Source organism: Chamaea fasciata, unplaced genomic scaffold (genome assembly GCF_029207755.1).
Source record: "Chamaea fasciata isolate MVZ Bird 193981 ecotype frontalis unplaced genomic scaffold, bChaFas1.0.hap1 SCAF_24, whole genome shotgun sequence".
NCBI lineage: Eukaryota > Metazoa > Chordata > Aves > Passeriformes > Sylviidae > Chamaea > Chamaea fasciata.
The window spans coordinates 5,574,812-5,602,385 of NW_027094109.1; the positions used below are offsets into that span (position 1 = coordinate 5,574,812).

General features: G+C 48.7%; 3 protein-coding genes across 5 annotated transcripts; all 3 read left to right on the top strand.

Annotated features, from left to right (window-relative positions):
* The first annotated feature begins 875 nt into the window (after window positions 1–875).
* Window positions 876–3,829, top strand: TEX12 (testis expressed 12). Its single transcript, XM_066203304.1, is given in 5 exon segments — window positions 876–881; window positions 1,994–2,185; window positions 2,678–2,783; window positions 2,884–2,935; window positions 3,198–3,829. Coding segments are annotated over 5 exon segments (501 nt in total). The 3' UTR covers window positions 3,343–3,829.
* Window positions 3,830–5,861: 2,032 nt separating this feature from the next.
* On the top strand, window positions 5,862–22,465 carry BCO2 (beta-carotene oxygenase 2). Of its 3 annotated transcripts, XM_066203399.1 has the most exons (13): window positions 8,327–8,364; window positions 8,871–8,963; window positions 12,280–12,484; window positions 13,425–13,636; window positions 14,573–14,688; window positions 16,060–16,162; window positions 17,231–17,359; window positions 17,481–17,641; window positions 18,128–18,295; window positions 20,503–20,640; window positions 20,810–20,992; window positions 21,387–21,497; window positions 21,793–22,465. In XM_066203399.1, exons 2-13 carry the CDS (start codon window positions 8,900–8,902, stop codon window positions 21,904–21,906), a joined length of 1,704 nt encoding a protein of 567 aa, XP_066059496.1. In that variant the 5' UTR covers window positions 8,327–8,364; window positions 8,871–8,899; the 3' UTR covers window positions 21,907–22,465. The 3 variants fall into 3 exon arrangements, with proteins under 3 accessions (XP_066059498.1, XP_066059497.1, XP_066059496.1); XM_066203401.1 differs by lacking the exons at window positions 8,327–8,364; window positions 8,871–8,963 and adding an exon at window positions 5,862–5,959; XM_066203400.1 differs by lacking the exons at window positions 8,327–8,364; window positions 8,871–8,963 and adding an exon at window positions 7,817–8,007.
* Window positions 22,466–23,984: 1,519 nt separating this feature from the next.
* PTS (6-pyruvoyltetrahydropterin synthase) lies at window positions 23,985–27,574 on the top strand. Its single transcript, XM_066203439.1, has 6 exons — window positions 23,985–24,082; window positions 25,200–25,279; window positions 25,971–25,993; window positions 26,419–26,475; window positions 26,773–26,843; window positions 27,133–27,574. Exons 1-6 carry the CDS (start codon window positions 24,009–24,011, stop codon window positions 27,269–27,271), a joined length of 444 nt encoding a protein of 147 aa, XP_066059536.1. The 5' UTR covers window positions 23,985–24,008; the 3' UTR covers window positions 27,272–27,574.

Sequence of the window (27,574 nt, forward strand, 5' to 3'; positions counted from 1 at the left end):
CACTTTTCAGGACCAGATCTAACTCATACAATAGCTTATGTGGTACAGTTTAAACTTTTGTTTCTCCTGGAATTTAATATCTCCAATCTTAGAGGAACTGAAACTACTTTTAGAGTAATGACTTAGATAATTTTGCTCCAATTTTAAAGGAACTGGAACTCCAGTAAGAGTGAACTCTTTCCCCTTAGATATTTTTCTTTTAATGTTACTTTTAGTCTGAGTTCTATTCATAGACTATTATATCAATAAGATAATGGAAATGAAAATTCAGATGTTTAATTTGTTTTACTTTAGGTGCTCTGTTAATAAAACCATGACACAATGAAGTGAACATCTCAAGAAGGTTTTCCTAACACGTTCTATAACATCTGTTTCTTAATATTTAGATAGTAATAGCTAATAACATGATTACCTATGAAATATTTGTGACAATTAAATGAAATGGGCCACTGCAGTCTATTAAAAACTTGTTTCTACTTTGAGGAAGTATGTAGTTCTTGTTCTTTCAGCAGTTTGATTTCTCATGCTGATAATTTATTTTTTTTCTGTTTGGATGATGTATGTGAGACACAGGTCCTTTCCTCTCTTCAAAACAAAAGATAGAAAAGGAAAGGGAAAAAAAAGAAAGGAAAAAAAATCAGAGGCAAACTTTACATAACACCATATACCATAAGTTAAAATCACATATCATAAAATAGGATATCATAATGTAAATCACATAATATCCCATAATATAAATTCAGATTTCACTGTAGTGGACAACGACATAATTTAGGGAAGCAGTGACTGCCTGTGGTGTTTAATCTCTTTGAATGCTGAAAGTTCTCTCCTGAATTGTGGTGTCCTGTTTGTTCCTCTTGCAAAGGAGCCACAGGATGTCTGTACGTGAGATTCAGGTCCTTCCTTCTCTTCAAAACAGAAGATAAAGAGAAGAAGAAAGAAAAGGGAAAAAAAAAAAAAAAAAAAAAGGAGGAAAAAAAAAAAGGCCAGAGGCAAACTTCACGCAACATCACATACCATAACTTCAATCACATATCACGAAATAGCATCTCACAACGTAAATCACGTGGCATTAACATCAACTCGGATCTTGCCGTTATTTCTCTCATTGTAGGTAACAACGACGTGGTTTAGGAAAGCCGTGACTTGCGGTGGTGTTTAATCTATTTGCATGTTGAAATTCTCTCCGGAGGTGTGGTGAACTCTTGGTTCCCCTCGCACACGGTGACTCCGTCACTTCTGGCTGAATCCAAATACCACTGTCACCTACAGAAGCCAAACACAGCCTCGGGAAAATCCACTTTTATTCTCCATTATAGACAGAAAATGGTTTGGGGGAGCCGCGTATTGGGGCGCTGTTACTCATTTTAGGTCCGTTAGTCATTTTGGTGCCTGGTCTCTCAGGTTTGCACTCATTTCTGGCTCGTGTTTTCGAGGCAGATCCATCGAGCGTGAAACGCGTTCCAAGGATTTCGCTTAGAAGGTGAAATCTGACGGCAAAGGTTTGAGGAACTGTTAAAAGCTTTAAATTACTGGGCCCGCCCGGGCCGGGGCCGCTCCCGGGGCTCCCGGGGGCGCCTCGGGCCGCTCCTGGCGCTGCTTCGGGGGTGCTGGCAGCCCTGAGGGGAGCGGCTGTCCCCTCTCCCTGGTCCTTTGTCCCTTTGTCCCTTTGTCCCTTTGTCCCTTGTCCCTTGTCCCTTTGTCCCTTGTCCCTTCTTTCCTCGTCCCTTGTCCCTTGCCCCCACAGTCGCGGCCCCTCAGGGCCATTGCCGGCCCCAGGCCCGCCCTCCTGAAGGGGAAGCTCGGGGCCGGGGATCCCTGCCGGACGCCTCGGTGCCCACAGGCTCCGGAGGGATGAGAAAGGAATAAATCTCCTCCGGAGGGATGAGAAAGGAATAAATCTCCTCCGGAGGGATGAGAAAGGAATAAATCTCCTCGGCTGTGGCATTGAGGCTGGCCCCGCCATCCCCCCGCCGTCTCCGGCCCCTCCGAGGAGCCGCCCCCGGCCCGTGAAGGCAGCGCCCTTGCGGAGGAGCCAGCTGCAGGTTTTACACGTTTTTATTTAAACCTTCTCCCCAGCGTGGCCGCTCGGCAAACACCGCGTGCTTTTCGGGAGGCAGCCCGGGCGAGCAAGTCGCAAAAGGCAGAGAAGGATAGAAATAAAAGCAAAGGATGGAGGTGAGCGGTGCTGTGTGAAGGAGCCCCCCCCCCCCCCCCCCCCCATCCCATGTCCGCCTCAGGATCGAGGGCACAGAGATCCACGGCACTTCAGGGAGGTTTAGGGGAACAGAAACAACTTCTTCATGTGGGGAAACTGCAGTTTCTCTGGGGGCTTGAAGGCCAACAAAACTGGGTAAGCACTGGGACATATTCATGTAGAACTTCTTGGGAGCGAGCTTCTGAAATCCACCAGCTTTTACTGAGATATATATACTGCGTGTATCAGTATAAATATGTGCATATATATAAATAAAGAAGTGTGTTTATGTACAGAGATCTCAATCTGGTACTTCCCACCCACTCTCCAAGGTGCTCATGATACTGTGAACCCACTTGCATTTTCTCCAAAAACACCCTCAAGATCTTTTTAAACCTCTTCCTTCTCTCAGCTAAACTCTGTGCAAAGCTTGTTCTAAATCCCAGAACCTGTATTTTTCCTAATGTGCTCTGTTGTTAGAATGAAGCTTCAGAAAATCCACAGTTGTCTGACAAAGCAGATTTCCCTCCTCCTGAGGACTCGCAGTCCCTTCCCAAGACTGAACCACTGGAAAAGGTTTTAAATGGTGATGTATTAAATGTACTGGAAGTAAGTGTGGAATGACCTGATTTCACGTTGAGATTCACCCAAATGTTTAAATGAAATTAATTTTTCTCTCTTAACAGAGATGAGCAAAGAAGTTAGCAACTTGTTATCAGAATATGCTGACATTATAAGGCAAGTTAACTTGGTGTTATTTGCACGGCAATTTTTAAATTCTCTAGATGAGATGGATGGGTGGCTGCAGTTTAGGGAAATTAACGCTGAAAACTGCCAAACACAGACCTTGAAAGAAAAATGCTGGTTTTTATTACAACAGAGGATTGATTTGGTCAGAAACTGGGTACTGATAGAGAACCCATTTTTAAGAAAAACATAAAAGTAGTGAGGAATTTAATGGCATTAGCATTGATTTTAACTACAGATTTCTTCACTTAAGTTCAAGAGCAGCGTTGGATTCTTCTTATGTCCAGGAACTTGATGAGATCTTAAAAGAAGCCAGGGCCATAGACAACCACCTAAAGCAGAAAAGGGAGAAGCTGAAACAGAGATTCGCTGTCATTGCCAGTAGTCTGCAAAGATAAATGGAGTTTGCTATAGAAATGCAGAGCCAAAGTTGTGTCTGTGTATGAAAACAAACTTGGGCGAGTGTTGTGATGTCTGTTTCTTGTATAAATATTTCTGTCAGTTCAGGAAACTTCCAACAAGTTAAGCAGCCACTTAGTGTTTAAATACATAGTGTAGTGGTAGTTAGTAAAAATAATTTTGAATGTCTGTTTTAAATCCTGTGAGTCAAGGGAATAAGACATTAAGCTATGTTAACCCATTAAACATAGCAAAAAAAAAAAAAATCTGTGAAACATAGAAACTTACGATGTAAGTGGAAAATGACCTCAGATTATTTCATGTTAACCATCTTCTGGTCATGTTTTTTAAAATTCCTTTCTACTTTAAAAAACGTTTTTGTGCTCACATATTAGCAGAATATACTTGCAGCGTTATTTCCATTTTGTCTCAGAATGTAAAACAGATCAGCTTAGAAATAAGAGAGTTCTATAAAGAGCTTGGAGAAAGTATGAAGTGTTAATTTCAAATGCATTGTAATACTGGTCCATGTGTTACATTTCAAGCCCATTTTGAAATAAAACATAAGGCTTTGCTGTTGATGTCAATAAATAAATAGACGATGTTAACATGACCTAGAATTACAGTGTTATTTTGTCATTTGGCCACAGGAGTGTTGTTTGCTGATACTCAGCTTTTCTGAGAACACTCAGCCCTTTCTTGTCATTCAACTCTGTTAAAAAACAAAACAAAACAAAACAAAACAAAACAAAACAAAACAAAGCAAACAAAAAAACTCCATGGAATGTACAAAGGATCACTTGTACAAAGCGTGGGGCTCGTGTAATAAAGAGAACTGCTGGGACAAGATATATTTCCATCTTCACCCCAGTGGTGTGCAGTGATTTCCTCCTGAAATCCTCTCAGACCTAATCCACCCTCCTTTCCCCCTTCCCTGAGCTCCAAGCCGAGTGTGCTACGTGTCACGGCGACGTGATTTAAAGCAAAGAATGAGAGGAACTGGACATGCAGGGTGAGATTTAGATCCCTAAAGATGCAGATATGTCCTTAGCAGGATTTTCAAAGTGCCTAAGCATGGTGTAAGCGCCTTACACGCTTAGGAATTTTGGAAAATCCCATAAGGTGCCTATCTGCATCTTTAGCATCTAAAGGCTTTCCAAAGTCCACTGCTCTGCCATCATATTTAGCACTCTCCTACTTTCCCCCTGATCTTCTCACACCTCTCTGTTCATACAGAGAAATGTGGGCGAAAAAGAGAAGATGTAAGAGGTGACATTTTCTAAAATATTGTGCTGGGTGTTTCTAAAATGTCTAGTGATTGCTCATCTGTAAGTGATGACAAGACCCGGAGTTTCAAATGACGTCTGCCAAGGGCCTGAACTCAGACATTCACCCACAGTCATTTATGAATAATAAAGAAAAGTCACACAAAGTTTAAGTACTGAGGAACATCTGCCTGTTGCTGCATTTTAGCTGTTTGTGCTGGGGGAAATGGTGCAGCCTTTCTAGATCAGCAGGATTTGGATTATCTCCATTTAGTTTATGTGGCCAATGTATCCAGCTATTAGTAAGTGTCAGAACTTAGATTTTGAGGTACAGTAATTTAGTAAGTTTTTTTCCCTTAGGGGAATCAAGTGTTCCTGTTGCAGCAGTTTGCTCTATTTAAAAACTTCATAAAATCCCACAAAAATGAGTAAAATTCCACTTTTTAAAACAATGAAGGACTGCTTAGTGCAGTTCAGTCCAAGATATATTTTCAGAATGACTACTCTTGGTTTTTTTTTTACAGTGATTTCTTGTACAGTTGGCTGTCATTCCAATTAATAGCAATTAATAGAGGGGGATCTCTGGGATAATAAGAGGAATTTAGAATTTGAGGAGATACTGACAGTAAAGTCAGAGAGTATGGCCACAATAACCTAGATGAGGTTATGAACAGTGTGGTTATAATTATTAATTTTTTTTAATTACTAAGAGCAACAAAGCTTCTGGTTTTGCTATAGAAATATAGGTGAGAAGATATATGTATTTTAAAAAGTAAAATGAATTAAATATCTATTTTATAGAGTTTAGGCTTGAAATGGTGAGTTCAGAAAGTTTAAAACATCCATTGAAAGTAAGTCAGCCTCTCATCTTGTGGCGTTAAATAATATTTCAGCAATGGAAATAAATTAATCATACCTTTATCTCTCCCTGGTTAATGGGAGCTTTCCATAATTATTAATTAATTTAATTAGACAGATCACTTTTCTGCTGGCTGCTCTTTAGTGTTCCGCTCAGCATCTTAATATATGGACACACTCATTACACACTGTTTTCCTTCTAAACCATTAAAAAATAAAAATTTATCACTTTCCTATTTGACGACAACTCATCCAGCCCACGAATGATGCTGCTGATTGGGCCTATTATGGATTTCAGTGTTTACTGGGAGAAAGAAAAGTAGTCTTCTGTTCTGATCTGACCCTTAAGGCTCCTTCATGCTCTCCCTGAGGAGTGAGAAACCCACCTGGCACCCATCCCAGCCCTATCCGCTTTCCAGTTTTACTGCAGGAGGTTTGGACAGAAAATTAATTGGCTTTAAAGCTGCTAAATCTGATCAGCAAAGCTCTGCCGGTAACTACGTTTTCTTTTAAGCTTCTCCCCTCCTCGTTTAAGCTCCAGCCTATAAATTAGCAAGAAGGTCTAAGATGACAGATCAGTAACAGAATATAAATGGATTTTTCTTAAAATCTGGAAGCATCTTAGACGAAGTTCCGACCCTCTTGGAGTCAAGGGGATCTTGACACTGAGCCTTTGCATTTCTGAGCTTGCTGTGAATTTCTTCACAGGCTGGAAAGTGTAAGTGATGAAAAACTCAGTTCCTCTCATTGCTCTTCTATTACCTAAAAGCTAGAAATGGGAAATGACATAATGCAGAGCGTTTAGATTGTAACTGATGGGAATTCTTTCCTGAGAAAAGGCTGATTTTGACTTTTTACTTAAAATTAAACTGCCTTTTAGCATAAATGTGGGTCAGAATAGAAAAAGAACAACTCTAGTAGAGGTGTTTTAGGCTCAGGACTTTCTGTCCAGAACTAATCAAAATCCAGTTTTGCTAATGGTAGAGTGTTTGACCTTCGAGTTGTCTTTGAAGGTGGCAGTGGAAAAGAACAGAGTGGGCGTTTTGCATCATCTGGGGAACAGCCAGGAAAAAAAAAGGAGCTCATAGCTTATCGCTCAGTCAGCCTAAATCCCATCCTGGAGGGAGTCTGGAGGAAATGTCTTAACTATGACATGGATAACAATAAATTTAAAAATTCCTTTATGAGAATAGCTGGCTTAAAATGGAAAAATTACCAGTGGGTACAGCTTGGTGTAAGGTCATTGACCCCATCGTGTATGATGGTATAGGAAATAAGAGCAATCAGTAAGTAGGGGCAAAGAAATTAGTTACAAAGTCAATGAATACTCTTCTTTTCCTCATAGATCAGCCTCTGTGTTATTGTACAGTGGTCTGCTTCCAGCTTTGCATATTCCACATTATCCCAAATGATTTAGAAAAAGGACTTTAGAGGATATAATCTATTTAATAAAGAGCAGCACACTAGAAGTCCCAAATGCATCAATAACGTACATTAAAAATTCACTGTGATCTCAAGACGATGAAGGGTTGAGTGAAAAATCAAAATTTCCAGAAAACAGAAGTTATAAAGAGCTGAGAAAAGATGATCCGTGGGAAAAGGTTGAAGCAGTTGGGTTTGTTGAGAAAATGCACAACTCAAGGGCGGGAATAATAAGAGAGGAGATCTAGAAATGCAGGAAGGACAGGGAGAAATCAGCTTAATTCGCAGCAGGATTCGGATGAGAACTAATCTGTCTGTGGAATGGGGTCCCTGGAGTGCTGTGCCTGCTGCCCTGCTCCCTCTCCAGGCACAGCGCAGCTTTGAAGAGCTGCTCAATGAGATAAAATAATTGTTTCATCCCAATCCCAAAGCGCTGGCAGCTCGCTCCTGGAATCCCGCGGGGAAGGGTCTGTCCTCGGTCCGGCTCAGCCGGGAGCAGCAGAGCACGGCCAATCCCCTGGATTTGCTGGGGGAATCTGGCGTGGCAACCCATACTCCCGAAACCCTGAGATTCGTTAGGGTGCAAGATGGCTCCTCAGGTTTTGAAAGAGAAGTATTTCGCATCCCAAGTATTTCTGGGAGGCGAACACGAAGGCGAGGTGACGGGAATTCCCGTAGGAATTACCTGGAAGCCTGGCTGCTCCGATACACACATCCCCATCCAATTCCCGCCTGTCTTCCCGTCTCTGCGGCCAGCTCGGCGCTCTGGAGCGTTTTCCGCAGGCGCCGCAGTGCCCTGGCAGTGGCAGCTCACCTGGCCCAGGTGCGCGGAGGGTTCGGCGGCAGGACCCGCCCCGGTCCGCGGAGCGCAGGGCGCTGCTGCTGCTGCTGCTGCGGGCACGGCTCTTATTGTGAAAGGATGATGAGAGGCAGCGCTCACCTCTGCCGACCATCACTGCCTCCTGCTCGCTGCCCTGGCACCGCTACCTCCGCCCGGCCGCTCCCAGCCCGTGCCTTCTGCCCCGCGGAATATGTTGGCCAAAATCCTTTTGTCCGCCGCCAGCCTCCTGCTCGCTCACCTGCTGCATTTCCTCTGCTCTCTGATGCAATTCATTCCAGGTAAAAAAAAAACAAACAACAAAACAAAAAAAAACCCGCGTTAAAAACGATCCCTCTCATCCCATCCCCTCGGAGAGGGGCTGCCGCTGCTGCTGACACGGGTGGGGAGAACGATTCCTGCCGTCAGAAACTGGCGACAGAGCGATTCGGAGTCTTTGTGTCAGATGGCAGGAAAATGTCTGTTATTTGTTGAGTGGAGAGACGGCAGAGGCGAGGATTACAGCAGTGCAGATGGTCTGGAGCTGGGAAAGCAGCACACGGCAGATTCCCTGCGCGGGGGAGCCAGCTGGGAGTGGGCAGGGAGAGGGATCTTTGGAGCCGCATCCTTGCCGGGGCTTTAACCCGAACGTGCAAATGGTGAACTGCCCCACAGGATTTTATATCGCAGCCCGACTCTGCTCTTTGTGTCATCGTTGCACAGCTTGAGCTGCTCTTTGTTTGGATTTTTTGTTTGTTTGTTTGTTTTTGGTTTTGTTTTGTCTTGTCTTCTTTTGTTTATTTGCTTGCCGTGTTTTCAGAAATTAGGAACCAATAAAAATCGTGGCGGACCTCACGGGAATTTCCACTTTTTGATGGCAGTGGTGCTTTTGTGCCTTTTAAATTTAAAGCGTTGCTTCTGAGGTATCCAAAGAGCTGGAAAAAAAAATAAATCTCAAATCTGCCTTGTTGTGCCACCAGAATATCCCAAAGTGCAGACTGTATCTCTGCTGGGAAATCAACAACTATTTCATGTGCTGGAGTTCACTGCCGCCTTTCTCCTTTCCTCCTTTTGATCTTTCCCCTGCCCTTTGTCTCAATTTATTTTTTCCCCCTGTGCTTTCTGTCGTTTGTTTTCTGCTTTCCTTTGCTCCTCCGGCTGTTAGCGAGGAAGTGGGTGCCTGAGCCCCTGGCCATGGGGAACCGAGCGGCTGCGTGGAACAAGGAGCCCGGCACGGGCACTGCCCGGCACTCCCAAGGCAAGTGCTGCACCTTCCCTTCGGAATTCCCAGCGGGAGCTCCGAGCTCCAGCCCTGGGGAAGGTCTGGAGGGCGCAAATCCACAGCTCCTCTTCGGGCTGGGGGTCGGGGGAAATTGCCTTGCTTCCGTCTCGTGCCAATCTGTGTTTTATAGGGAACAGAACGCAGCCTGTGCCAGAGGATTATTCCCAGGTGGAATGATCCTCAGGGAGAACAGAATTCTTGCCTCACTCTCCCTACTCGAGGAATATAATGAGCGTTCTATTTGCTAAATTTTGCCCTTAATTCTGGATGTCCTTCTGAGTCAAACACTAAGACTGTGCGTGGAGAGGTGGCTCCTGAGCCTTGGGTTTGAACCTGTAGGTTAAAATCAAAATGGTTTTGCCCTCTCCCGTGTGATCCCAGTGTTAGCAAATGTCTCACCATTCCAGTTTTCATGTCCCACCCACTGGTGTTGAAGTACAATTTAATGTCTTATTCATGGTGCCTGCCCCCACAGCAGCATTCTCTTCAAGAGCCTGGTCCTTCCATCCTATTTCTGGATCTAAACAATCAATAAATAATCAATGCTGGGCTGCCAGTTTGTTCTGGGCAGTGAAACCGTGGCACACTGTGCAGGGAAACAGGAGCTGAACTAAGTGCCACCCAGGATAACTCTGCAGTGAGTGCCTGCTATGTTTAGAAAAGATTGGAGGAAAGTTCCAGCTCCACGTTTGGCACTGCCTCAGCTCGGATATGCCAAAGACCTTAAGCCTGTTTTTAAAAGTCTGAGGTGGGATGGAAACTGTGGTGGAGAAATGAGGGTTCTGAGAGGGCAGGTTGTGATCTGGTGTTGGTTTTCAGACATTCAAGCACACACAGAGAGCCCCACTGGGACTGTCGGGCTTTAATTGTGGGTTCCAGTTCTTCCATCTCAGAACGTGGCCAGAACAGAGGGAGTCATTTTATTTACATATCATTTAATATTAAAAACCAGTCTGTCTTCTGCCTTCTTGAGAGAGAGAGATCGGGCCCTTCTTGGGGAGCTGGATGTTACAAGAAGGTTTAATTTATCACTTTATGAGCTTTCCCCTGAAGGTGAAATATTTCTTTGCAATTACTCAGAAACGTGTTGAGGGGGAGTTTTCTGCGTTCCACGTCCTCAATGCATTCAAAGATAAACTCAAAGATACATTAAAGGTAACAGCCATTAATCAAGTCTATCTTCGTTTAATAGGGAAGATATGTATATTTTTCTATGATTTTTTTTCTTCTTCTTGTGTGCCTTCCCTCCTCCTAGCTATTCAGAACTGTCTGCATTGACTTGTCTTGTTCCTGAAAACTTCTGTTTGGGCTCATCTGGGCGTTGGGATTTGCTCCCATTTTGCAGTCATTTCTGCCAAGATCTTCAGCTCATCTGAGTGGTGCCCAGAAGAAAAAAAAAATTAATCCATTCTCTTGCTGTGCTTCTTTCTCCCTCTCTGGCCTGGGTGTGGGGCATTCCCTTAAATATTCTTGTTGTTTATAGTCCGTTCTATTGAAACTCCACTTTGTAGGGAATGCTTTGGAATGAATTCTAAGGAGATGAGTTCTAACTAGATCAGATTTCAAGAAGGATTACTGAGATGATCACGTGAATGGTTATCACAGGACAAGGAAAACAAAAAGACCTTGGCTTACTTAGCTTAGGAAGTGATATGATTCTTCACCCGAAACACAACACAGGGAAGGGAAAACTACCCAAACCCCACACCAGAGCTGCCAGAAAAACAAGAGTCATGTCCTTTGGTAAACTCAAAGCATTTTCCTGATTGTCTGGACAAGTTATCCAAAGAGGGAATAAGTGTCTGTAGACATCACAACTTTTAAGACAGAGTTCTTATATAAGAATTCCTGGTACAGCAGTTGGGAGGGCTGGACTCAGGAGATCTTTTCCAGCCCTGGTCAGGCTCTTCTGTGGAATACACCTCTCCAAACTTTCCATTTACGGTGCCCTCCAGAAAGTTTTGACGTAGTGCCATCCTGAGTCATGCCAGCTTTGTTTCTGTTTGGATGAAAAACATCTCCTTACAGATTTGATCCTCTCATTCCTTAATCCATATTTCGAACCTTTGCAACCCAAATCCGCATTTCTGCTCACACTTCAGAGATCTAAGGGAGTATTTGGGGACTGGCAGATTGGAGACCTACATTGGAGTCTTGCATTTTACCTTCCTGCAATCCTCACACCCAGCCTGTGGGTGTTTTTGTGTAGAGAAACAAGCTCAGAAGAATCCTGCCTGCCAGCTCAGCTCTTTGGCAGATATCCTGGCTGAAATAGCAAATTCCCTCTGGAGATGCTGAGCAAAGGGTTTCAGAGGAGGGAAATTGGGCAGCAGCTACACTTGGTCACCTGGATCAAAGGATGCCGACCAGAAGCAGCGGTGGTGAAGGAGCAAAAAACCAGAGTGAATTCTGTAGCAGCCCGGACTCCACTCAGGGTGTGGTGTCTGCAGCAGCCCTGGGTGATGGAGCTCTGCCTGCCACGTGCCTTTCTGAGCAGTATTTCTCTGCCACCTCCGTGCTCAGCAGTTCCAGGCTGGTTCTGCACTCCGTGGTCTCGGGGAAGAGCAGCAGAGAGCTGCTCTGAGGGCAGGATGGGCAGGTGCCAGCCCGGGCAGGGAGGCACCCGTGGGTAAATCCACCTCTGCAGCTAAATGGATTGCTGAAACAATCCTTGTGTTGATGAGGCTTTGCAAACCAGGCTGTGGGAGCCAATCACTGACATCACTGGTAGCTCATGGCATTCCAATCACTTCATGCTCCCCTGGGGCTTTTGTTCTCCAGTTGGGACTCACAAGGGGTTAGTGCAGTCAAACCCGAGGCTCCATCAGAAATTATCCTTCTCTGCTTGTTTCCCTGCCAAATAGAACTTGTAAATCTGTTTTGTCCTGTAAATGGACTTTGGCTCATTTTTGTTCTTCCACTTTTTTAGGATCATAGTTATTTTTTTTTTCTTCTCTCAGTTATTTCTGAAATTCAATCCAAATATGCGTTTCTTTGATTAAAAGAAAAGTTATTATCTTTTCTATCATCCCATGCTCTGTTGCCTCCTTTGGGCTGCAGAACTAGCGTCTTTTGTGGATTAACTGGAGCAGAGTAAAATCCACAGGATTTTCAGTTCCCTGTGGATACGTTGGGCTTTGTGGCTTTACCTTGAGTATCCACCACAACTTGGCTGCTTGCAGATGCTGAATGTTCTTCTCCCCGACATCCAATCTCGAGATCTAGCGTTTGTCACTTTATTCCAGTGGAAATCTCAATTCCCTGCTTTTTGTTCTCCCTGCTCTCTTTGCAGGTTTCAAGAATTACCTGCCCAGCCCATCCAAAGAGCAAATCCTCTGCCACAGGCCCAGGGGGCTGCAGTGCATCTCTCCCTTAGTGCAGAGCGTGGAGGAGACCCCCGAGCCCATCCCAGCCAAGATCAAAGGACATATTCCCAAGTGGATTAATGGAAACCTGCTGAGGAATGGCCCCGGCAAGTTCGAGTTTGGCAATGACAAGTAAGTCTCCTCGAAATGAAATTTTAAATGGTTCTGGCCTAAACTCTGCCTAAACCTTAGGGGGACCCTCCATCACTATTTAGAGCGTCTTCTAGTTTCTTTTTAGGTAAGGGAAAGAAGAAATATCAATGTCACTCTTTTGAGAGCGCTTTGGGAACTCCCATTTCCTGCAAAGAGGAGCTGAATGGTGAGGGCACCCAGGCTGGAAAAGCTGAGAGCAGAGAGGCTCTCACCCACCCACCGTGGTGGGATGGGGAATAAAACATCCCCAGCTTTGGTCCTCTGTCCTGAACAAAATTCCATCCCTGAGCACTCTGACATCATGTGCAGGAATTTGGAGAGTCGGTCGCACCAAATGGTGCGAGCTGCTTTAGCAGCAAATCCACCCAGTTTTAAAGAATAATATACTCAAATATTCCCAGAAGCCGCACTCCCTGCGGCTGGGAATGTGCCATTCCAGTAACTGACAATTCAGCTGATGGCAGCAACTGGCCAAAGCTGCTCCTCCCCTCGTATTCCCGGAGTCAGACCAGCACGTGTTCTGGGAGCGTCACAAATTCCCTGGTTTGGAGACAACAACATCCTGCAAGAAGCCGAGAGCTGAACTCCTCTAGGTTCGCAGTAATCATTTGTATTATTGCACAGTACAGCACAAACTCTACTCCCTGTGCAGGAGCGGGTGGTTTACCCGTGTAGAGATTATTGCCCAAAAAACCTTACACACGGCGTTTTCACACATCACATCCCACTGCTGCAAATCGGTTTGGTTTGGTTTTTTGTTTGATTCAGGTGTTTTCCCAAACAAAGCCGAGCCTGTTTCACAGTTCAGGGAATCTGGGAGCCAGCTTTTCCAAACATCACTAAACCTAAAAGAGGCTACCACAGAGCATCACACAATGCCCAACTCCTCTAAATCTCTTTTTTTCCTCTCTCCTGGCAGGTTTAACCACTGGTTTGATGGCATGGCCCTGCTGCACCAGTTCCAGCTGGCCCACGGCACGGTGACCTACAGGAGCAGGTTCCTGCAGAGCAGCTCCTACCTGAGAAACAGCCAGCACAACCGAATTGTGGCCTCCGAGTTTGGCACCTTGGCCATGCCAGACCCCTGCAAGAGCATCTTCGGGCGCTTCCTGTCCCGCTTCGAGCCGATCCGTAAGAGCGTGTGAAAACTGTAAAATGTTCTGTAAAAAGATGACAAGCCTTCTGAGATTTTCTTGGAGGAACTTGTGGTCAGGTGGAAAAGGAGGAGTGAGGAAGTCTGGCAGACTTTCAGACTTTCTGTGACCCAAACGCCAAAATTATGCAAATTTGGTGTCGGCCTCAGCTGGGGGAGGGCAGAGTTCAATGTTTTAGTGCCACTTCAGCTCGCTCAATCCCGGATCTTTTTGAGAATTTCCCAAAGACAGCTCTCCCCGAGAGAACATCCTGTGCAGTGCTGATAATGAGCATTACACCCTGATGTTCTACCTGAGACACAGCTTTGCCCTTAGAACACCTTGCCTTGCTAAGCTTGTAGGGTAAGTGGGCTAATCCCTCCCTTCCTGGACTAAGGGGCAGGAGATTATTGAGTAGGGTGAGGGATGGTGCTGCACAGGAATGGAAGTTCCAGGACCTTTAGGATTCTGTGTACGTCAGGGAAGAAAGAGGCTTAAATGCAAGCAAAGTGTTCCCCACTAAAAGCAGCCCAGGTCTGAAGTTCACAGCCTGTTGCTCGTGCTGTGACCATCCTCTGTTCGTCCTCTTCCCTCCTGCCACGTCGTCTGTCCTTTCCTGAGGTGCTCCCACCTCCACTCATGGTGACACCTCCCAGATCCCCACCCCAGCTCCCTCAAGGCATTCCAGACCTATCCACATCCCCCCCTCTGCCTTTGCCCAGCTCCAGCAGCGATCCCCATCCCCGTCCTTGTCCCTGTCACCCTTGTCCCTGCACAGACAGTTTCCCTTTGTAGATTAGCGAGATATTTCCAATCAATCCCGCAGGGGATTAACGTCACTGCAAATGGGTTTATTTGTTCAAACACATCTAACTTGCCATAATGTGACATGAGCTGCACAGAGCTGTGCACAACTCCGGGATTTCTGTTTCAGAGCCCAGTGACAACTGCAGTGTGAACTACGTGCTGTACAAAGGGGATTACTACGTCAGCAACGAGAATATCTTCATGCACAAGGTGGACCCGGAGACGCTGGAAACAAAGGAAAAGGTGTGGGCAGGTGGGATGAGGGAGCTGGGGTACACATCCTGGATCAAGGGGAGCTCCAGTTCCAAAGGAATTTGTCTGGAGCTGCAGCATCTCTGTTGTGAGTCCCTGAAGAAGCTGTGCAGCAGCGGGGCAGCTCTCAGGGGTGGAGGTGCTGTCACTGCCCGGCCGGGCACAGCTGGGGTTTCTCCCCTGCTCTCTCTGCTTGCCCGGGCTTGTCTGCACCTCTCAGCAGAACAGGAAACAACCTTTTCCTGTGTGCAAGAAAAAAAGTGAGCATTGCTGATCTCACATCTGCCTTTTCCCTGGTGCTTTGCCTTCATATCAACTCCCTTTATCGGCTTTTTACGCCTCCAGCTTTGCACACTCCAAAGCCGCCCCTGATCAAACCCTCTGCTGCAAAGGGGTGGTTCAGCTGCCACTTGATTTTCTCCCCCCTGCTAGGAAATTATCAAAACATCAGAGGAGTTTTACCCTGTGCATCCTCTCCCAGGAGCGTGGCTGGCTGTGACAGAAGGTGACCTGTGACAGGGCAGCACAAGCCACGTGCCCCCCTGCCTGCACCCTTAGAGGGGATTTGGGTTGGACAGCTGTGAGAAGGGCTGAGGGAGGATTCTGCCCTTCCTAAATCACTATTTACTGCTGGACATGTTTGACACCAAAAAAATGCCAGCTCAGAGCATCCCTCGGGCCTTGAGGGAGCCGCTCCAGGAACCCCTCCCTGCAGGATCAGTAGTGAGTCATGAATTTACTGTATGCAAAGCACAGCCACTGAGGTGTCCTGGGTGATTTTCCAGCTGATCTATCTGTAAACCAAAATGCAGCCATGAAAAGACACGGGGGGGATTTTTAGGTTCAGCTCCGTTGAACCATCCTGTCATAAAATGAAAAAAAAACAACCCTCAACCTGGTTTTTTTTTTTTTTTTTTAGATGCAGGCTGGTATTATTTTTTTGGCTAAGTGAGGAAATGGAAGGGATGATTTCACATTTAAACTCCCCCATGTGAGATGCCTTAATAGCACCTGGTTTTCTGAGCTTCCAGTGACCAAACTCGTGGTGATTTTTTGGGGCAGTGACTGTCCCTTCACTCACCTGCCTGTGCTTATTATGGGCAACGTTCCCACTGGGACAACACTTGTACCTTAAGGAACATCTGTGTCTTCCAAGGAGTGTCTACTGCTGCTAGTCCTGCTTTACTGAGAGAGGAATATCCTTATTTTCCAGGATTTCAGGAAGACTGCAGGCAGAATGAAGGCTGGAGTCCCGATGCCACGTTATTAACAACGAATAAAATCTGCTCTTCTCCCTCAGACTCCCACAAAACCGACCCTACAGAAAGTTCTGCCCTGACTGAAAACCTTTGGCATTTGCAGGTGGACTGGAGCAAGTTCATTGCAGTGAATGGGGCCACAGCTCATCCCCACTACGAGTCTGACGGGACAACCTACAACATGGGCAATTCCTACGGGAAGCATGGTAAGCTGGGCACAGCCAGCCTGGGGTTTTGGGCAGGGCGTGCAAAAAACCTCTTGGTGCTGCTTCCAGCAGCAGCTGTTGAAGAAACACCCAAAGAGACCTGGAAATTGCTGTTTCTGAGTCAAAATGTCAGTGTCAGTCTGTGCCATAAAGCTGGCTCCTCTCAGGATTTAGTTTTAGGTGCTTCTGGACTTTGGCCTGTGAATATCCAGCAGATTCTCCTCTGACTCTCCCAAGCTCTGCTGGAAAACAGGAGAATGTTTCTTTAAAGTCCCATCCACTGCTGAAGCCTCATCTGGAGAAATTTAACAATTAGTCACATGTTTTTCACTAACAGTGATAGGCTTTTGATGAGCACCATAAGGGTTTTTGCAGGAGAGAAGACAGAATTTATCCAGTCACCTGGCTGTCTTACAGCAAAGCTGAATTTTCTGGGATATTTTTCTACTTCTCAGAACTCTGAGCATCTTGATGGGATGCTGTTCCACCCCCATGGCTGCTCAGAGCTGTCAGTCCCTGCCAGCTGTGTGAAATCCTTCTTTTCCAGAGGCCTCTGCAAACAGCCGCTGCCCTTTATTGTGATCCCTCGGGCCAGCTCCACGTTTTCCCTGTTTCTGACCATTTTTCATTCTTGCTGCTTTCATTTCCTTTTGGCCTCAGCAAACACCAGCTCTGTACCACGTGCTTTTTTCAGCTGGGCACACCGAACTCTAGATTATTATTTTTATTATTATTCAAAAATGCCATCCTTTCCTGCTCCTGTGCTCAGGTTTATTAAATGAGCATCACCAAGGCTCAGAGTTCTCATTTCCTGTGAGCTTGGTTTTCATCCTGCCCCTGTTCTTGCAGGAGAGCACTGCAGGCAGAGCTGGCATTCTCCCAGACTGACAAGATCCTTCTGCTTCCTCTCAAGCTTCTTTTTTTTTGTTTGTTTTGTTTTTCTTTTGGCAGATAAATCATCTGTAGAATGATTTACTGCCTGTTGGGTTTCTGCTCGGTTTAGGAGAGGTGCTTCCAAGGAAGGAGCAGAGCCTGAGTTCGCTTTGAACACCTTTTCCCCCTTTCCAGGATCCAGCTACAACATCATCAGGGTCCCCCCACAGGAGCCAGGCCAGGGGGACACGTTGGAGGGGGCCAAAGTGCTGTGCTCCATCCCTCCCATGGACAGGGCAAAGCCATCCTACTACCACAGCTTCGGTAAGGTCCCACCCCAAACTCCGGGAATCTGGGGGTGCAGGAAGGGCTCCCCGGTTCTCTCCGCCCTCGGGATGTTTTCTTGCCTCATCTTTGGGGTGATACTCCTTCCTCCTCCCCTCAGGAATGACTGAAAACTACATCGTTTTCATCGAGCAGCCCCTCAAGCTGAACTTGTTGAAGATCATCACCTCCAAGCTCTGTGGGAAAGCCATTTATGACGGGATAAACTGGGAGCCCCAGCACAACACCTACTTCCACGTGGTGAACAAGCACACTGGGGAGGTGAGGGGGTCTTTGGCCCCTGCAGGAGCTAACCTGGAACTTCAGATCCCAAAAGTGCTACGTAGCAGCCACGGGGAGTTTGAAACTCGATCCATAGGTTACTGCAGGAAAGGCTTTACAGCAGGGGTGTAGATTTGTTTGAAATGGGGTTTCTTCGTGCATTTTCCTCTCTGCTCATTCATTTCTTGGCCAGCCCTAGAAGGACAGGCAGGAAGCAGCAGTTTGGAGCTCACGAGACCTCAGCGCAGGGATTGACATGCAGGTCCCAGGTACCACAGGGTGTGAAAAGGGAAAGATGCACAGCAAGGGGCTGCTTGATGTTTTGGGTTTTCTCCTCCTGGTTTTGCTCCTTACTGGCTTCCAGCAGCCCTTTTGTGGCACCACAGGGAGAGAAGGCAAACCCCGGGCAATGAAATGGGGGGGCAGAGAGGAGAGGGCTCTGTGAGGTGAGGCAGAGGAGGAGCAGCTGTCCCGTGCTCCCTGCAGGTCCTGCCAGGGCACTGGTGCTCCAAGCCCTTCGTCACCTTCCACCAAATCAACGCCTTCGAGGATCGTGGCTGCGTGGTGCTGGACCTGTGCTGCCAGGACGAGGGCACCAGCCTGGCCCTGTACACGCTGCAGAACCTCAGGAGGAGCGGGGAAGGGCTGGACCAGGTGAGATCCCTGCCTCTGCTTCCCCAGCATCAGCTGCAGCTGCTCTGCAGCAAAGTGGAATGGAGAACGATGGAGAACAACATGGGGACGACACCCAACCGTAGGACACAAAAGAAAGACTCCAAATATTTCAGAAGGCAAAGAGCATAGAAAAAAAGGTTTTATTTTCTAATTTTTTTTTACTGCCTTTTATAAGGTAATAAATCTTATAAAAGGTAGTAGAATTAGATACAGACTTAACAGGGTTGGTGAATAGGAACGACACCTCTCTGATCCCATTGGCTAAAGCAGAGAAACAGTCCAACACCACCTGGAGAAAGATTGTTTGGAGAAGGGAGAGTTGTTTTGCCAAGATTGTTTGGAGAAGAAGCTTTCTTGAGAAATTTTTCCTTGGAAAAAAAGTTAGCAGCTGCTAACAAGCTAAAATGCCTCAGACCCAGAAACATCGAGCCCACACACAACCACAACTCCATAAAAACTGAAATGATCATCTCTTGATGCTTTCTCTCCTCATAAATCTCTCTCCATGGAGCGTGCCCTTGGAACTCTTCAAGCTCTGTGTGTGTAACACGGAGCTCCATAGCCTGGCAGAATTTATTTCTGCTTTAAAACCTTGGGTTTAATGACATTCATTTTCCTTACCCTTGCATAATACAATTCCCCCCCAAGAAATGATGCAAAATAAGTTGTAGCATGACTTCTACATGGAAAAAAAACAGAAAAAGAAAAAGGAACCCTGTTCTTTAGGGCATTACTTCAGAGAAGGAGCAGTTTTTATGAAAATCACAGAAATACCACAGAAAGCCCTACGCTGTTCCCGCAGTCACCTCACAACAGCACGTTCATATAAATTATTTCTTGTGCCCAGCTCTGTGAAAAGCCCCATCTCAGGCCGTGTGAGGGGCATTATTTTGCATAGAGGTCCCACATGGGAAAAGTGGGGGTGCTTTCAGTTTCTCACCCCGCAGATTTGTCTGTAGGAAACCCAGAGTGCTGCATGTCCAGACAGGGCTGAACTTCCTCTGTCTGTGTCGTGAGCTGTCTGGAACCGACTCAGCCCCGACCTGAAAGGAGCACAACTGTGTCCCATCGCCTTCTGCTTTCTTCTGCCATTTATTTGGGGCTTTTTTTCAAGCCTTTTTTGAGCATATTCAAGCAGGGCAGAGTGTTAATCCCAGATTTTTTTTTTTTTTTTATTTTGTCGTCCTCTGAGCAGAGCCCAGGTGGGATTTGATGAGGCTGAAGGTGTCCTGGTGTTGTCAACGCTGGGTCTGTGTTTCCCGCGTTCTCCCAGTGACAAGTGGTGTCACCACCACACTTTACCCCCACACACACACGCAGAGAATTTCAAACTTCACTGCATCAAAAGCCTCAGGAATGTCTGGGCATGGCTTGTCTCCTTTCCCCAAATTTGCTGGCTCACTAAGCCTGGCAGGGAGTCTTGTCTGGCACAGTTCCTCAGCCAGGTTACGTGAACCAGAAGAGTTTTGAAAGCGGAGTTTCAGGATTAACGCACGTGATTAAAGTGAAGTTTCACAACTGAACTGGTGAGCTGCAGATTGAGGTAAATGAAAGGCACCAAAACAGAGTCTTTATCTACTTTATTTGTAAGAGAATATGATGGGTTATAAACTTGGCTTGGGCAGAGCTTTAGTGGCAGTGGTGGAATCATCCCTCTCAATGTGTCCGCCACACTGGGGGCTGCACTTTGCTCCCCAGGTAAATCCATCATCATTCCCCTGCACTTCCAGCTACGGATCCACGTGTTCCTGAGCTCAGGACAGGGAATCCTGCAGGGTAACTCCAGGCACTGAAGGCACAGTGCTCTCCTGCGTCTCCACAGAGTGATATAAATCAATATAAACCTGTTCTAACTAAAACACAGTGCATTGTCTGTGCCACTGCTGGATTTGGAGATAATGGGCTGATTTGCATACCCAACTCAGCATTAATTACTGGGAGAGCAATGCTGACACTTTTAATTCTTGTGGGTTTGGTTTCTGCTGTAAATTACTGGAACGTGCAGGGAACTTCCTCTTTTCATTATGTGCTTTACCTTACCAGAACTTGGTCAAACACACAAGGAAAAGAAGAAGAAGAATAATAATTCAGGGGTGTCTAAAGCTTCAGAATTGTTCCCCAAAAGTGCAGTCAGGCTGAAGTGTGTGTCCTGTCCCCGTCACCAGCACTTTGTGTCTCTGTAACAGGTTTATGCCTCCGTTCCCAGGGCTTTCCCTCGCCGCTTTGTTCTCCCTCTGCACGTGGATCCAGACACACCCGTGGGGAAAAACCTGAACCCACTGCCTTACACCCAGGCTAAGGCTGTGAAAGGTGCAGATGGCAAGGTGTGTATCCAACCCTAAATGACCCTAAACCCATTTATGCTGCAGCTCCTGCCCTGTGCCTCAGAGCTTTAACCACTCCTGGTTGTGCAGTGCTTGGCGGGACCAGCCAGCTCTCCCGCCCTGTCCGAGCTGAGCCGACCCCGCTGTGATTTCTGCACATTCCTCCCAGGTCTGGTGCACGCACGAAAATCTGCACCCTGAGGGCTTTGAGAAGGTCGGGGGCCTGGAGTTCCCCCAGATCAATTACAGCTCCTACAACGGCCGCAGGTACCGCTTCTTCTACGGCTGCGGCTTCGGCCACTTGGTTGGTGATTCCTTGATCAAGGTTGATGTGGAGACCAAGAATTTCAAGGTGAGCTCATCAAGTCCTTCCACTGAAGTGGATTTGAAGGTGTGTCGCTCACTGGGGGCTTTAGGGCTTTGCCCAGATGGGTCTGGGATGAGACTCCCAGTTTCATCCCTCACCTGGCGCCTTGTGAACGTGGCACAGTCGCCAAGCAGGAGAGGACGGCACCATCACACCCCTGGAATGAAAAAAAGAATCATTAAAAGGTTGAACTCAAAGTTTCTTGGAGCACAGAGTATTTCCAGGTGCCTTTGTGGGGAGCACTCGTAACTCTGCTCCCTGTAGTAGACAAGCATTAATGAAATTAAACTCATCTCTGTGTCCCTGAAACTCATCCCTGTGTCCCTGAAACTCATCCCTGTGTCCCCGAGACTCATCCAGATGTTCCTGTGCTTGCTAGATTTGGCGGGAGGAGGGATGCTACCCATCAGAGCCTGTGTTTGTGCCAGTGCCTAACGCCACGGCAGAGGACAGCGGAGTCATCTTGTCTGTGGTGGTCTCCCCCGCTGAGGTAAGGTGCTGGCAGTAGTTTGTCAAAGTCACACAGCATTAATTCACTTTTTAAACCTCAACACTGAGCCTGAGGCTCCCTGGCAGGTTCCTTGCTCCCCAGAGTGCCCGGCTCTGTCATGGCCAAGCACAGGCAGTGTAGGAGTTTTGCTCAGTGTCAGTGTTTCCCAAGCGCAGCCTGTGGGTCTCAGCGCTCCTGCCCTACAGGTTTGGTCTCCAGGGCCTGCTTTGTGCCTTTGTGTGCAAAGGCGTGCAGCCTGGACACTCACTCTGCCTTTCTCCTCCTCCTCCTGCAGAACCAAAGTGCTTTCCTGCTCGTCCTGGATGCAGAGACCTTCCAGGAGCTGGGGCGAGCAGAGGTCGGGGTGCCAATGCCTTACGGGTTCCACGGCGTCTTCAGTGCACACTGAGGGACTCCTGGGCACCTCCCGGGACCTGGGGCCCAGCCAGGCTCAGAAAAGCCCTCTGCTGCTTTCAGCTCCCACCTTTCCATCACGTCTGCGATGAAGGAATTGCTTTTTCTCCACCATAACCTGTATTCCTATCAAAATGCAGCCAAGGAAGGCAGAAGCCCCTCTGCTCCCACAGCCCACTGCTTTAGCTGCATTTCTTTTTACTATCCTGCTAGACCAGCTGTAGCAGCATTTCGCAAAGGATGCCAGGTTGAGGCTTGCAAGGGAGAAGGTGGAAAACGGATCAACCCCTTCCTTTGGCAGCAATGTGCTCTGAGGGGGAGATAACATCAGCACTCGGGGCTTTGGCTGAAATATGTAAAGCAGGAGAGAGGAGGAAAACCCAACAGGTGACAGGTGGGCCCAGTGAAGGGGAGTCAAGCCCCCCCCTTGCATCGAGGTTGCCTTCAGTGGGCTCCAGAGGGTAGAGGCAGACACTCACAGAAGCTGTGCTTGCGCTTTTGTTTCTGTACCATAGCAGTGCCCTCAAATAAAACCTTGGGGAGTTTTTCCTCTCTTTCCCTGCCCTCACACGGTCTTGTAGATGTGGGGGACACATCTCCAGGGCAGGATACAGCTCTGCTAGCTGACACTTCCTGCCTTCCTCCCAGTTTAACCAGTAGGAAACCCAGTTGGGAACACGGAGAGCTCCCCTGTGGCCTTGGTATCCCTTTGAGGTAAAGCAGGGCAGGACAAACTCCAGCCCCCCTGTGTCATCCAGGCTTCTCCAGCCCCTGACCTCTGCGCTGTTCAGGTGGGTGGGTGAAAAGTGAAGACTTCCACTTCTGCTTCTTCCTTGTGAGAAGCCTGAAGAATTATTTGAGTCATTTCCTTGAGCAGTAAACGAGCCCTTTCACCCGTGGGGCTTTACCTCCTCTGCCCTTCCTTCACCTTCCTTACACGTCTTGGGAAGAGAAAAAGGATTTTAGCTCAGGGCCGCTGCCCTGGGAGAGGCAGAGGAGGCTCAGCCAGAGCTGGTGGAAGCCACTAGATGGCAAACAGCTCCCGTGCTGCCGTCCCAGCCCTGCCCTGCAGCCTCCGGTCACTGTCACATCATCCCGCCCTCCTGCCGCACCCCAGCACCGGCAGCAGGATGCTCAGAAGTGTTTAATGGAGTTCAGGCACCACTGGTTCTCTTTTTTAAATTTTTTTTTTTATTTTTTTCTCTCGTTGAGGTGGGAAAAGGGGTCAGAGGCTCAGGTGCAACCTGGTGTGAATTCCAGGCTGCCAGGGACCCAGGGCAGGGCTGGGCAGCACAAGTGCAGGGGAGGAAGGATGCCCTGCAGGGCACAAACCCCCCAAATCAGGCTGGAAATCTCCAGATCCCCACAAAATAACTACAGTACCTGTGGCTGGGGAATCTTTGTCTCCCAGCATTTATTTATGGAGCGTGTATTTAAAGGTTTCTCTGTAACCATGAGGGCTGTGCCGGGCACTGGCAATGCCCCTGCCAGCGCTCCGGGCTCCTGTCACCAGCACCAGCTCTGGGGAGGTGTCACACAACACCGGAGAGAGACAGGGACAGCTCCCTGGCAGTGCTGGACAGCGTGAGCACATCACACCGCTGAGCCGTAGAAATCTTCAGCTCAGAAGGTGAACAAAATTAGGGATGGGGACGAGATCTTTTACACCGGCACGGAGGGACCGCAGCATCCCCGGGGCCGAACACGGCGGGGATTGGAGCATCCCCTGCTCCGCCACTGGCACGGAGGGACCGGAGCATCTCCGGAGCTGAACATCGGGAGGAATTGGAGCATCCCCGCATCCATCACCGGCACGGAGGGACCGGAGCATCCCCTGGTCCGACACCGGCACGGAGGGACCGGAGCATCCCGGGGCTGAACACGGCGGGGATTGGAGCATCCCCGGATCCGACATCGCCACCGGGGGATTGGAGCATGCCCAGAGCTGAACACGGAGAGGAATTAGAGCATCAGCGGCACGGAGGGACCGGAGCATCCCCGGATCTCGGCGGGCGGATCCCGCGGGCTGGAGCCGCCCCGGGGCCGGGCTGGAGCCGCCCCGCTCCGTCCCCGCTCCGTCCCCGCTCCGTCCCCGCGATGTCGCCGCGCTCGGCCCGCCTGGCGCGGCTGTCGCGCTCCGTCACCTTCAGCGCCTGCCACCGCCTGCACAGGTGAGCGGCCCCGCACAGGTGAGCGGCCCCGCACAGGTGAGCCCCGCCGGGGGAGGCTCGGAGCCCGCACGGCGCTTCCCGGTTCTCTGCCTGGCTCAGCCCCTTCCCGCTGCCATCCGCCAGTGCCCGCCTGCAGTTCCGTGTTTGGACAGAGCCGGCGGCGCTTTCGCTTTGGAAACACCGCCCTGTGCCCCCCGGTCTGCTGGTTTTCCCCCCAAAATTGATATATTTATTTGGAAACACCGCCCTGTGCCCCCCGGTCTGCTGGTTTTCCCCCCAAAATTGATATATTTATTTGGAAACACCGCCCTGTGCCCCCCGGTCTGCTGGTTTTCCCCCCAAAATTGATATATTTATTTGGAAACACCGCCCTGTGCCCCCCCGGTCTGCTGGTTTTTTCCCCAGAATTGATATATTCCCAAAGAGGGCTGTGACCTGGAACTGCCTCAGAGCAGGTTTTGTGCTCGGCCTCTTCTCTCAGGCCAGGAGCGATAGGACAAGGGGAAACAGCCTGGAGCTGGGCCACAGGTGGTTTAGGCTGGACATCAGCAGGAATTTCTCCATGGAAAGGGTGGTCAGGCCTTGGCAGGGGCTGCCCAGGTTGTCCCCAAACCTGAAGGTGCCCAAGGAACCCCTGGATGTGGCATCCAGTGCTCTGGGTCACAGCTTGGGCTCCGTGATCACACCGTTCTGATCCTGGGATTCTGTGGTGTTCCCAAAATGTGCCTTGACCTGAACCACTCAGGCCAGCCCCTGGATTGCTTCAAAGGGAAGATTCAGAGGGAATTCCTTTGCACTTCTTGGAGAGGCTTCCCTAAGCTTTGTTAATTAAGAGTAAACCCAGATGTGCAGCTTGCTCCAGGCCTCAGTGATGATTTGGGGCCCAGATGTTGAACGTTTCTCCAGCAGTGCTGTCAGGCGGCTGCTGGGAAACAGACACAAAACCACAGCGAGAAAAGCTTCACTGCCGTCAACAGCATCATTCCATGGGCCAAACACTCCTCTGTGTCTGTGCCTTTGAGCTGCTGGGTTCAGTGTGGGAGAGGGAATAGATGGGGCTGAAAAGCAGAGCTGGGTGAATCCATGGACAGCTGGACCATTCCTGCCTTTCCCACAGCAAGTCCCTGAGTGACGAGGAGAACCTGAAGCTGTTTGGGAAGTGCAACAATCCAAATGGCCACGGGCACAACTACAAAGGTAGGAAATGATTTCCATCCCTGCTCAGGGAGTGATGCTGCCCTCGGGGTGGGGATAACCCCCAGCAGGGCTGGGCCACTCGCTCTCAGCAGCCTGATCCAGCGTTTAGTGCCTGGGTTTGTGTTTTTATTCAGAATTAGGAGGAAATCTCAGCAGCAGGGAGTTGAACCCTAGCACGGGTTTGCCATCAATTCAGCTGAATAGATAATAAATATTTATCTTCAAATGCCACTTCTTGAATCAAACCCGCTCGTTTACACCCTGCAGAGTCATTCTGATTGGAACAGACTTTTCTAAGCAAAAGCCATGCAAATTAAACAGCCTGCAAACGTTATTGGAGCGGTTTTTTCCACAAGTTCTCCCATTTCTACACCCCGAGCACGCAGAATTAGATCTCTCCAGTTCCTGGAGTGGCTCCCTGTGTTGTTGGCACCTTGAAACCTCTGCTGAGGAGGTGCTTCATCAGGGAAGACAGGCTGATCTCCGCCTGGCTTGGGCACCAGACCTCGGGGAAGGATTTTTGTGCCTCTGAGTCATTGTTTTCATGGAGCATCCCCTCATTTTGTCAAAACAGTCCCACTCCTGAGCGTGCAGGGAATGGCTTGTGTGTCCCCAGCAGCAGCAGCAGGTTTGGTTTTGGGTTCATGGGCATCACAGTGACCTGATCTTTTCTTTTTCTTTATTTTTTCAGTGGTAGTCACTGTGCGTGGAGAGGTGAGTGCAACCACAATCTTTTCTGTTCCTCAGTGTGGCAGAATCCCCACAGCTCTGGCTCCCTGCCTGGATTTCCCAGGGTTTTTTGGGAACTCTGTGCACATCACTAGGGAGGGAGGTTTTCCTTGGCCATTGTCCTGTTCACAGCAAGGATTTGCAGTTTAATGCTGTTTTCACGCTTTTATCATCATGCTTGAAGACTCTTCCAGGGAGTCCTTTCTCCTTGGCGTCAGCTGCTAGGAGAGAGTGGAACCTCTGGAATCGTTTCCAGGCTGTATCAAGCCCTTGGGAACATCACAGGGGTGGAGCTGGAGCCCTCTGACATTGGAGAGATGTTTTCCTCGTGGCTCAGCTGGCCTGAGCACAGATATTCCTGCCTGATTTCTGTTGCCAGGCTACTGATCTCCTGTGTGCTTCCCCTGCAGATTGACCCTGTGTCGGGGATGGTGATGAACCTGACAGACCTGAAGGAATACATGCAGGTAAGAACAGCCCAGTTTTCCTTCTGATCCCCTGGGAGAATTGATTGCAGCTCAGCAATTTGGCTGGTGACGTGGTGAGCTGAGGATGGCAGGACATAAAAAAAAGAAATGAAGGAATAATTGAGGACTTAAACGCCTTAGCTGGGTTATGTCAGGCAGCGGCACGTCTCCAGCTGGGGATTTCACAGCTGGGTTTGGGGCTCTTTCCCTTTTTTCCCATCCTGCTGCCTGGCTGTGTGGAGCTCTCTGAGCCTCAGGCCAGGCAGGGACAGGGTTGTCACCGTCCCCTCCCTGCAGGAAGCGATCATGGAGCCGCTGGACCACAAGAACCTGGACAAGGATGTGCCCTACTTCTCTGAGGTGGTCAGGTGGGTGATGGGGGCTCCTGGAGGGCTTGGAACAGTCTCCAGGGTCTGATCGTTCACCTGTGTGCTGAGCACACCTGTGTGTGGACACATCCCCTGGTCACATCAGCCTGGCCAGGCAGCACCTGCCCCCTCCGCCCCCACAGCTGGTGAAATCCCCATGGCACAATCCCCACGTCATCCAGGTGTCACCAGCTGCCCTTCAGCCTCCCGCCAGCCCGGCCTGGCTGCAGCTGCCTCGAGCACCGGTGTCATTTCTGCCCTTTCTGACCCTGCTGCCGCTCCCCCTCAGCACCACCGAGAACGTCGCCGTGTTCATCTGGGACAACCTGCAGCGGCTCCTGCCCCAGGGGATGCTCTACAAAGTGGAGGTGCATGAGACGGAGCAGAACGTGGTCGTTTACAAGGGAGAGGAGACGATTGTGAAGTGAAATCAGCCTCGGCTCGATGGGTTCCCCCAGCCCTGCTCAGTGTCCCCTGCAGCCAGCCCTGGGTTACACCGGGGCAGGAGCAGATGTTCCACGAGGATCGCCCTGGCAGCGCTCTGCCCCGTCTGGGTTCTCAGACTGGGGTTGGTTCCTCTCCTTTTCCTCAAGACCTTCCTGTTTTGCCCAGCCCAGCCACCCAGCTGGTGGGAAATTCAGAATTGTGCCGTGGTAAATAAATGAAGCAGCTTTGGAGAGAGGAGGCAAACCCCACAAAAGTCTTTGATTTCTCTCTGATTAAATAATGAA

Bases quoted from the DNA above. Each gene is read 5' to 3' on its own strand.
- BCO2 (XM_066203400.1), top strand. From the start codon at position 7,920: ATGTTGGCCAAAATCCTTTTGTCCGCCGCCAGCCTCCTGCTCGCTCAC. The intron at 13,637-14,572 runs GTAAGAGCGTGT...TTTCTGTTTCAG, and splicing joins GTCCCGCTTCGAGCCGATCC to AGCCCAGTGACAACTGCAGT. The intron at 16,163-17,230 runs GTAAGCTGGGCA...CCCCCTTTCCAG, and splicing joins CAATTCCTACGGGAAGCATG to GATCCAGCTACAACATCATC.
- PTS (XM_066203439.1), top strand. From the start codon at position 24,009: ATGTCGCCGCGCTCGGCCCGCCTGGCGCGGCTGTCGCGCTCCGTCACC. The intron at 25,994-26,418 runs GTGAGTGCAACC...CTTCCCCTGCAG, and splicing joins TAGTCACTGTGCGTGGAGAG to ATTGACCCTGTGTCGGGGAT. The intron at 26,476-26,772 runs GTAAGAACAGCC...CCCTCCCTGCAG, and splicing joins ACCTGAAGGAATACATGCAG to GAAGCGATCATGGAGCCGCT.